This window comes from Plecotus auritus, assembly GCF_963455305.1.
Source record: "Plecotus auritus genome assembly, chromosome: 1".
Classification (NCBI taxonomy): Eukaryota; Metazoa; Chordata; class Mammalia; order Chiroptera; family Vespertilionidae; genus Plecotus; species Plecotus auritus.
In genome coordinates this window covers 71351739-71362561 of record NC_137770.1, presented here as the reverse complement: position 1 = coordinate 71362561, position 10823 = coordinate 71351739, and the positions used below count along the sequence as shown (strand labels likewise).

Genomic DNA, 10823 nt, shown 5'->3' with positions numbered 1-10823 from the left:
CTCAAACATCACTGGGTCTGTCCATCCTACCAATTCCATAGCTTCCATGGCCTTCCCAGTCATTATGAGCTGCAGGAAGAGGCATGAAGCCCTGGGATTCACTAGGTTCCAGTGTGTCCAGCAGACTGTGATGCTGGAAACGTTCCCCATCGGTTCTGTCGATCCATCTGCTGCTCTGCGGTGCTGGACGGCACAGATCGAGACACAGAACAGATGGGTTACACTGACGTTTTTCCATAGTAACTGATGGGCTTACTCTTCTCAATTCTTAGCGAAATTATGATCCTCATTATTTTCATCAAACTCCACAGGAAGGGGGCGGAAAAAGAGACCCAAATAGGCTTGGTTAGTTACTTTATGATGTTTATTATGCGAGACCTTCATCAATCCTCACTACAGAGCTTTCACTGCCAGCCTTTTCCACACCACTGCAGAGGGCACAGTCTAGGGAAGGAAGACTGGAATCCGGGAAAACTGGTCCGTTTAAGTATCCAGCAGGGGAGAAAACACACATTCTTTGTTTCAAACAGATGTGCTTCAAACAGATGTGCCACACAGGTAGTGGGAATGGAAGACACAGAAACAGCGGACCTGGAGGCAGGGCTCACGTGGTGGGGACAGTTTCTGCCACACAGTGGAGGGCAGGCCTGCCGATGTCACTGCTGCTCCTGGAGGAGCCTGGTCTTCGCTGGCGCTAATAGCCAAGACAGCACTGCTTCCTGTGGGCGGGTGTGACCAGTTGGGATGGTGACTCTTATGAAGTGCTGCTCGGCCTCCAAAACCCGAGCAGAATCCCCCATCTCTGTGAAGGTGCCACCGGCACTCGCTGTTCCTTCAGACTCTCCACAGAGCACGTGCTGGGAGAAGCCTAGTCTACAACACCAGCAAGTCAGTCTGCAGCACAGGCCCCGAACAGCACAGTGGCAAAGGACAGACCCCTGCGGGGGTCAGCGTTGGGCACCGTCACTCACTCTCACTACCATTTCAGACACTGCAAAACCCCAGGGAGGACAGGGTGCAGACCCCTCTCCCGCGTGTCCTCCGCCTGCAGTGCTAGACACTCCTGGTGCCTCTGGGAGCCAGGGTGTCCCCCCACACAAGTGCTCAGCGGGTCTGGTGGTGAGATATTTCACACACCCAGGTGCTGCCGCTCTGCCGTCTGTAGCACTCTCGCAGTCCCCAAGCACCTCACAAGTATGTCTGACACGACGTCACTGTCAGTGCCTGATCGGGTCATTCCTGTGTGTACCTACGATACCCCAGTGCAGCCCTCCAACCTCTGCAAAACCAGCTGGAGAATGGTGGCCAGGCCATGCTGAAAGTGGGTCACACCGGCTGGAAAGAGAGAGGTGCCCAAACACAGAGCGCTCACTCACCAAGACTAAACTAACCCGCCTGGATGGCTGGTGGGTGAAACAGAAGCAGGAGCCTCTGCCGATGGCAGCCTAAGGGGTCATACACTCTGTGCAGTGCTGTCCATCCTTAGAGCTACCGCCACACTCGGCCCTCAGGGAGGTGCACAGGCCTTTCCTAGGCCGAGAACGACGCACTGCTCAGCTTCCAGGCAGAGCGTACAGTCCAAGGAGGATCTATTCACTACACATCAAGGAAGCCCTGGAAAGTGGACTTCCCCTTGCTTCTCAATCTGCCTTGCTTACGTACGTTATTCCTGGTGTCGGGAAAGTGGGCAAGAGAGTGGAGCAGTGAGGGGAGATACAAAAGAAAAGGAGACTGGAAATGAAGACAGGAGTGGGCGGCTCCTGGGGGCACGGCACGGTGACCATGGAGAAGTGACTGTCATGACCTAGATAAGGAGTGTCTGGCCTTGGCAGGCAGAAGAGTTCTGGTTTGGTCTCTTCTCATGGACTCCGTCAGCCATGCTAAGGGCTCCTTGTGAAGTCCTGCATGCGGCTTGATAGAAAACTGAATAAATACTGGGGTTGCAAAAGCTGGAGGCAGTTTCCTGATTCAGGTGATTGGTATGCAAAGGCAAGACGGTGCCCATCACCTCCTCCTCCAGTCCAAGCAGGTGTTAAATTCTCTGGAACTGCCTGCAACATCCTGGTTTACAAAGTTTATCTAATCTTTTTCTATTAAAAAGCTGACGACACCAGACCACAAGTCTGATTAATTCAGAGATGCTCCAGGGCGCAAGGGAGCCAATAGTGTCCAAATGGGAGACACCTGTGGTGGCATCAGCCCGATTCTTAAGGCGGTGCCTGCTTTCCTCTCTGGGGTGACGAAGCTGTCCATCTGCTGAGTCCTGGGCACGCTGAACTCAGGTGTCCGCCGGGTTTACCTCTTTGGAACAGAAGTAGTGCACGACCACTCCATTGGGGTATCTCGCAAATGCGCTGCAGGGAAGACAAATGGCTTGGGAGTGATTGCCTATAGAGACCGATTCTTACCTAGGACGGGCACTTACCTGGGAGCCATCCCAGCAGCAGCCCTCCCTCACCACAAAGAGCAGCCTGCCCCAGTGTCTCTGGATTTACATAGCCATCATCCCTGTCCAATAGCTGAACAGAGGATGAGGTCCACGGAGTTCGAGTACATGAATGTTCTTGTTAATCATCAACGTGAAACATGAGTGAAAAGGCCCGCGCGCCGGCCTAGCTTGGCACCAGCTTACTGAGAGGCAACGATGCTCTTCAGAACAATTCAGGCTAATTCTAACAAAGGACAGGGTTAGGTCTTTCTAAAAAAAAGAATTCTTCCATGTAAGACAAAGGACAAATAACTCTCCTTTGAGGGAAAGGGGATCGACTAGGCAGTGGTTCTCAACCTTTCTAATGCCACGACCCTTTAATACAGTTCCTCATGTTGTGGTGACCCCCAACCATAAAATTATTTTCGTTGCTACTTCATAACTAATTTTGCTACTGTTAATGAATTGTAATGTAAATATCTGTGTTTTCTGATGGTCTTAGGCTCTACAGCAGCAACCCACAGGTTGAGAACCACTAGCAGGGTCGCCTAAGACCATCGGAAAACACAGATATTTACATTACGATTCATAACAGTAGCAAAATTAGTTATGAAGTAGCAACGAAAATAATTTTATGGTTGGGGGTCACCACAACATGAGGAACTGTATTAAAGGGTCGCGGCACAGAAAGGTTGAGAACCACTGGACTAGAGTATATGCCTTAAAACAGTATGATCCTGGCTCATGATTTTACTCAAATCATGAGGCAGCAGGCTGAAAGATCTTTTTCTTCCTTCACAGGTACATCCCTAAAAGATAAGGACCTTCTCCCCATATACAACTCTCACATACCCACTGGCTACATCCCAATTTCTAGCTGCCAGAGGGGAAGGACTTTATGGGCAAGAAGTCAACAGCCCCATGCCATACATTCCAGGTTTTTAAATTCTCAAAGCTCACTCCTGACAGCAAGGACTGTCCTCTCGGGCCTCAGGAGCTAAACGGGCCCAGACGGTCAGCATCTGCGCTTTCCCCTTGGGTTAGAGGGCAGAGCGTGACCCATCCAGAGCAGACCCCGCAGAGGTGCGAGCAGGCTCACCTGTTCCCAATCTTCTTCTTACACACCATGCACACCTTCTCCTCCGTGATGATGCACTTCACCTGCTGGTGTAAAATCCGCTCTTCCTGGACCTGGAAGGGCAGAGAGATTGGGGAGGGTACCATGGTCTGCCCGCAAAGATTCCTCTACTTGGAACACTTGGTTAAAGTTGTGTTAAAGGAACAGAGGTCTGCTTCTGTCTAGAGGAATATGTGGTAACTGTCTCATAATAGAAAGTACTAGCCCACCCTAGGGTTTGCCAGGCTCATACCCGCAGGAACTCTGCATGGAGAAGGTTCTTGAGCACTTGATTGAACCGTTTCTTTTGTGCATTTTCTTCCAAGACTTTCTCCAGGAAGATGCGTATCTCATTAATCTGAGTATTCGCTGGCAGAAGGTTGAGGGCCTAGGATGGAAACAGATGGGAAAGAGTGAGGCGGGACAGGAATGAAACCAAGGGAATGGCTGAAGCCCCAGAGCTGGAGAATCCCAAGCGTTTCTCTACCCCTTTCCATTCCGTGCTCCCTGCAAGCGCCTTCCATCCCCCTGAGAAGAGCTGACCTTGGTGGTGTCCAGTTTGCTGTGGTGCAGCTCGAGGACCTGCAGGGCAGCCTGGAGGTTGGCTTGGGGCTCCAGCAGTTCCAGCTTGATGGGCCCCAGGCAGTGAACACTGGGGGGCGACAGGTACATCCGGAGCAGGGACAGATACACCTGTCTCACACAGGTACAGGCACGCAGGTCAGGCTGGCAGCACCCCCCAGAACGCCCAGTAAGAGGGATGGTCTACAGTAACAGCTGTCATGGAGCACTTAAAACTCATCATTTTCACCTTTTAAAAGATTTTGGTAAAGTCAGAGTCAACTGAAGGTATAAAAATTTAAGGATTGTGGTGTCCCTTGTTTGTTAACCATTGTCAGAATGCCAGCACTACGAAATGACACAAAGCACTCCCTCATTTCCTTTGGCTTTGAAGGCCGAGACCCTGTCATGTTTTGGGTCTAAGGATTAAACCAAGATAAGATCTGCACTTCCTACTGGCACCAGTGCCACAGGACTTCTCAACTCAGCACTTAACATTTGGGCCAGATAATTCTTCATTGGGCTGTCCCATTTAACAGCAACTCTGGCCTCTACCTCCTAGATTCCAGAAGCACCACCACCCCCAGTCCTGGCAATAAAAGATGTCTCCAGACATTGACAAGTCCATGTGCAATCTCGACAGAGCACATCTGATGTTCCTTCTCAACAGGCTAACCACATTGTTTATAATACAAGTCAGGACTCGTGAGAGTAAAGGGGTGAGGATGCCACTCATTATCACATGGATGACAACAGATGGAAGCCAGAGCTATGCCAAGCAAACCAGGACATGGGGACCCCGCCAATCCCTGAAGATGTACAGGCAAATCCAGTCGGTACCCTGACCCATGCCATCTTGTCTTAGCAATTCACACTGTGTCACCTGCGGCCAAACCAGAGGACGTTAGGAAGGCCGAGGGGGACGGTGGAAGGCATGCATGCTCTCTAGGACCAGGGTCACTACTTACATCTTTGTTGCCATCTTTGTTTTGGTCATAATGCTTGTGGCAGTACCTGCAAAGGAGAAAATGCTTAGACGAGGCCAGAGGGGCCCCGTTTCCAGAAAGGCTATCGATGCTGCCTGCACGAGCAGCCCAATGGCAGCCAAAATGAGAGGCCAGCACAGGTGACTCTCCTTGTGGCCGAGTGGAGGGGTGGTGGCTCTCTTAGTCTCTCACGCCTCCTGTCTCTCTGGGGGACCTGCTTTCAGACCCCTGGGGAGCTGGGATGGCAGGGTCAACATACTCCTCAGCCATCTTTGTATCCTTCAGGATGTGGACATAGATGAAGAGGGCTTGTTCGTGTTTCCCCATGCGCCCCAGCAGGAGAGCACGTTCTTCTAAGAGGCCTGTGAAGAAAAGGAATGTAGGTAACCATTACCACCACGAGGCAAGCACAGGGCCAGGGCTAACTATTAGAGGGATGGATACCGGAGCAACTTAAACTGGGAGAAAATATTTTTATTATTTGGGATTTATTACTACAATTTTTAAAAGGGGGAGGGAGCTACTTTAGAAGGGACTCTATCCCATCTTTTTGTTAGCACTTACACATCGAGCAACTCTACAATGTGCTAGGCTCTTCCAATAAGGGGAATAAACACCTGTCTCTGTTCTCACTGAGCTTACACATCAGACAGGTATGTCTTTTTTAGACAAATTATGCCAAATTACAACAATTGCTAAATAATGAAGGTGGGCAAGAACATGTACTGAAGCAATAGACAGGTTTGAACCTGGCTATCAATTAGCACGTGGCTCACACCCCAAGAGACTCCTCAATCACAGTACAAAAGCGAGTCCTCAACAGAAACAGAGCAGGAGCACTCGCCTAAACACGTGGTTATTCCCAGGCCCAGGTTTTTAGAGGCTTGGGGAGCTGGCAAAGAGAAAGGTCAGTTTCTGCACTACTGTCAGCTGAAGCAGCTTCTGGACCCAACCCAACCCTCACCATCAAAAGGAAAATCACAGATGAGCCGGCCTGGGTCATAGTAGCTGGAAATTTCCAAGAACATAAGGAGTTTCCGTCGATATTCTCCCAGCTCACCCTCTTCCTCTCCAGCAGGAACCGGAGTTTGGCCTTTAAGGGAAACAAAGCTCAACCTGAAAGGATGCTGCTGGGCAGCAGCATGAGGTTGTCAAGAAAAACGAGGGGATGGGGTTCAGTGATGTCACCATAATCATCAGAAAGGGCCTCCAGAGTAGTTTCCAGTTGGCCTCTCTAGTTTATGGTCTCTACATGGACCCCAAACATCAGTTTGAGGTGGAAAAACAAACAAAAACAACTGCCTAGGAAACACTCTGGTAGGCAAACCTGTTTCTTACCTTAAAGACAGATTGTTTCTTCCCCCTCCCCCAGGGGAGATGCCACGATGCTTAGAGATGCCCAGACCCGGATGAGCTGCTGAGTCTCACATTCTGGGTCACTTAGCTGCCCTGGCTCCTCTGAGGAACTTCCTGCCCACCTGGGGCCAGGAAAGAAATCTGCTTCCCATGTCACACACAGTATCCTGGGGCCCAGCTTCCTCTAAGGCCAGGGGCCCTGTGACTTTCTACGAGAACTGGTACCTGCAGGGAAGGCCAGGAGATACTCCTTCATCAGACCTTGAACCTTCTCACAGTACAGCTGGATCAGGCAGTTGTGGAACCGGGAGCCCGTCTCCTCCCAAACGTGGATGACGTGCTCCTGAAGCGAGACACAGGTCTGCCTGTACCCTCAACACTCTGACCCAGCCCAGTCACCCAGGCTCCCTCACACTTTTAAGGCCCAATAGGTCCCATCCAGACTGTTTCCTAATTACGCTGCAAAGGCTACCAAGGGACAGCTCTTCTGAAACCACTGGGAAATTTCGCAATACAACCCAGCAACACTGGAAATTATTTTCTTGATTTCCAATCTAAGTTCCTTTGTTAATTTTGTCTCATATTCCTCCACATCAGCCCATGTAATTAAGGTTAAATATCTGCATTCTGGTACTTCAAACTGATTTCACTGTCCTGTGGCCACAGTGAGTTAGATTGTGCAACATGGCTTTGAAATGTTTTTCTCGAACATCCTTCTCTTTTATTCCTCTACCCAGGTTTAGAAAGTATCGATGAAAAGTGACCCTTCCATCTTCGCCCACTGCAATCTCTCTGTAGAGCATGTTGAAATAACCCTCTTCTGTCCATTTCTATTAGTCCCCACGTGACACAAACTGCAATTGGAATCATCTAAGAGCTGACCCATGAGGCCTGGTTCCTGGGTTTGAAGCTTTTTAGTTCAGACCAAACAATATCTTACCAGATAAGGAATAGCCAGGCCCTTAAAATTCTCTACCAGGAAGCCGAGCACTCGGTCCCGGGGCAGAGACTCCACCTCCGGGAGGTCTTCGGTGAATATCTGTTAAAACAATCCCGAGTTCCAGCAGCGGAACTATCTGACCGCAACGGTGCCAACTGTGCAGGCTCACAGGACAGACTTCTGGGGTGGGGGCGGGGAATGTGCAAGGCTTCTGTCGCCAGGCAGTGTGTGACAGCCTAGGCAGGTCTCCTGGTGCCTGTGTAAAGCTCTTCCCACTACCCCACACTGGCATCTCCCGTTTCCCAGTCCACTCTTCTGAACATAAGAGAAACTGCATGAATCCTTCCTCCTCCATCCACCCATCTCCAGAGCAGAATCAGGACCAACTGTGGTGCCAAATGAACCCAAAGACCCCTCAAACCTACCTTCAGGCCATCCTCTGGGAAGTCTCTCAGCACCCACACTGAGTAGGAAAAAATCAAATGCAGGTTTTCTGTGCCTGGAGGAAAAGTAAGACTTGTCAGCAGGTAAAGCCTACCCTGCTCACAAGACTGGGAAGGCAGATGCCCAGGCTGTCCCAGGATTTATTTTCTAGAGCAGAGAGCTCTGTCCAAGCACCAGTCACTCAGAGCTGCTTGCTGGGCTGGCTACATTCTGAGCTATCCTGGGTCCCCCACAGGGCACTTTCCCCCAACTGGTGGAGCAAGGAGGGAGGGGACTGACCAGCTGGAATCAGAGATGGAGGGAGATCAGGTCTGTTTGAACACTTTCCAACTCCGGTTTCAAAAGCTGGACTTACCCAGATGTTGCAGATATTGCACCGTCCTCTCGTGGCCTTTCAGTGGCGAGTTTGCTTTCTTGGACTGGTCCACCAGCACCTGCAGGGCTGGCCACAAAGCCCAAGAACAAGGTCACAGGCCTCCTCCAAGGCTTATCCCACAGATTCATCCCACCGGCCTGCCCTCCCGGCCTCGATCACCTTTCTCATGGAGTCCCTTCTTCTCATACAGGATGATGAGCTCACTGTACTTGTGAGCCTTCTTCAGCACATGCTCGCTCTCTTCGATGTGGCAGTGATTGTTCTCCAGGCGCAGCAGGGGGGCTACCAGGGCCACGTTCGTCTGCAGAGGAGGCAGGGCTTCAGCGGAAGTGCTTCCTGGAGCGGAAGTGTTTCCTGGAGACCCCGCCCTTCCCCAGCCAAGACCTGCTTCAGGCAGAAAGGCCAGGGATTTAACAAAAGCAGAGACAGCAAACAATCCTTTTTCAGGACTACAAGGAGTGGCTTTTACAGCACTATAATCTTTCACGTGTTTTAACGGTTTTGGGGGGCAGGGAGGAAGGAGATATTTCCTTTGGGGGAACACTGGTCACACCACACCACTAACCCCAATCTTACCAGAGAAGACCAGCCCACTCTGGTCAATATCTTGACTTAAACCTTTAATTTCAAGAAGCTCACAGGCATCAAGGCAAAGACTAGGTGGTTCCCATCATTGAAGACTTCGCTCTTGTTAACAGCAGGTGCCCCAAAGTGGCCCTTTTCCAGCTTCGGCAGGCTGGGGATTGTGGGTACCCGCCTGCTCTAGGGACTCACATGGAGGTAGCACTTGAGCAGGGTGGTGTCGATGATCTGCAGCAGCTTCTTCTTGGATTTGATGGTGGGAGTGCCTTCCATGAGCGGGGAAGTGCTAGAGTGGTGATCAGAGTCATTCAGCTTCTTTACCAACTGGCTCCGTTTCTGCAAAAGCCAAAAATGTGGGATCAAGGCCAGGTCTAATCTTCCTTTATCACTTGATCTACTGGGTAATTTCAAATACCTCCAAATCAGCTCATACCTGTCCACACCCTGATCTCATCTTGGCATGCAATATTTTGGAAGTTTAAATATTTAATGGTTCTTGGAAACTTAAGTTTATGATGTATTGCTCGATTGTACATTAACAGTAGTTACAAATGAACTCAGATGACATTTTAAAAAACACAAAGTTATTTGGCTGCAGGAAATTTTTAAAAATTGAAATGACACTTCTGTTACAGAGATATGACAGAGGACTCAATGAAAGATCTTCAAGCACCAAATGCATATATCAGGATCAAATTCTATGGAGAAAGTGGAATAAAAATGAAAGTTCAAGGAGTAAAAGAAACAATGCTAAATTTCTTTTTTTCTTTTTCTTTGAGAAAAACCTTTTTTAAAATAGTTGAAACCTACAGAGCATTTTTAATGTGTCAAACACAATGCTAAGATTTTCCTTAACGCAGATTTTCCGCATTTAATCCTCAAGAGACTCCCTGTGATAATGCACAATTTTTATCAGGGATCAAAACAGATGACTGCCAGCCCTGGCCAGTTGCTCAGTGATTAGAGCGTCAGCCCTCGGACCAAAGAGAGGCAGGTGCGATACCTGGACCAGGGCACGTGCCTCAGTCATGGCCTGGGTCCCGTGCAGGAGGCAACCAACTGATGTGTCTCTCTCACATCGATGTTTCGCTCTCTCTTTCTCTTCCCCTCTTCTCCCTCCTACTCTCTCTAAAAATATCAATGGAAAAAATATGCTCAAGTGAGGATTAACAAACAAACAAAAAACCTCAGATGATTGCCAAACTGCCACAGATAATAATTGAGTATTTATTGCACACCAGCACTGTCAAGCACTTCATGTATTATTCTATTTTAAAGCTAAAAGAAATGCAGGTATTATTATCCCCATTTTATGAATGAAGAACCCACAGTACAGATGTTAGATACTGCAGAGGCAAGTTTCAAATTAGGGTCTGATCCCAAAGCTCATGTTCTTTTATTATTTTTTTTTAAGTCAATGTTATCAAGGTACAAGTTACATGTAGTAAAATGTACACCTTCTAAATGCACTATTAGGTGCATTTTGGCAGATATATACATGCATGTGACCACCACCCCAATCAAGGAACAGATTTCTATCACTCCAAAAAGTTTCCTTTCCAAACAGTCCCACCCACCCTCTCCCCACTGATCCATCTCTATCACTACAGATTAGTTTTTACCACCTCCAGAACTTTATATAATGGAATCACCAAGTTTGTATTGTGTTGGCAATGCCCATCGCCTTATATGCTCTACCATCTCTCTGGCATAATCCCAGTGTCAGCTAACTTCATACATTCCTAACATCCGTAGAGAAGGCCAGGGAAAACTGTGGGCCTAGAGTGCTAAAGCTGCCAGTACTGAAGGCCTTCTGTAAAGCCACAGGCTCAGGAGACATGCTGCTCCAGGAGCCTGTCTGACTTGGTCCATGGGCCACGCAGTGTGCAGACAGGCAAGTCTGTGTGCTCCTTGCAGGCTGCCCGCCACAGCTGGGTACTGCTGGGACCCAATGTCAAGGAAGAGCCAAGGCCCTGCATGCCTGATTAGTCCTGAGCGACACCTACTGACCCAGAAGTAGACGGGAAGCTGGC

At 49.3% G+C, this 10823-nt stretch overlaps 1 protein-coding gene across 2 annotated transcripts in view; it reads right to left on the bottom strand.

The window, feature by feature from the left end:
* Window positions 1-346: 346 nt before the first annotated feature.
* VPS39 (VPS39 subunit of HOPS complex) overlaps window positions 347-10823 on the bottom strand; it is a 49529-nt gene continuing 39052 nt past the window's right edge. The window contains exons 13-25 of one of the 2 annotated variants that reach the window (XM_080663711.1): window positions 8983-9126; window positions 8368-8509; window positions 8188-8274; window positions 7814-7887; window positions 7389-7487; window positions 6674-6791; window positions 6057-6185; window positions 5352-5454; window positions 5075-5120; window positions 4089-4238; window positions 3799-3933; window positions 3528-3619; window positions 347-2354 (exon numbers count right to left, since the gene is read on the bottom strand). In XM_080663711.1, coding sequence (XP_080519837.1) covers window positions 2279-2354; window positions 3528-3619; window positions 3799-3933; window positions 4089-4238; window positions 5075-5120; window positions 5352-5454; window positions 6057-6185; window positions 6674-6791; window positions 7389-7487; window positions 7814-7887; window positions 8188-8274; window positions 8368-8509; window positions 8983-9126 — 1395 coding nt within the window. In that variant the 3' untranslated portion in view covers window positions 347-2278. The remainder of the gene's footprint in view (window positions 2355-3527; window positions 3620-3798; window positions 3934-4088; window positions 4239-5074; window positions 5121-5351; window positions 5455-6056; window positions 6186-6673; window positions 6792-7388; window positions 7488-7813; window positions 7888-8187; window positions 8275-8367; window positions 8510-8982; window positions 9127-10823) is intronic. The other variant, XM_080663712.1, reaches the window with a different exon arrangement.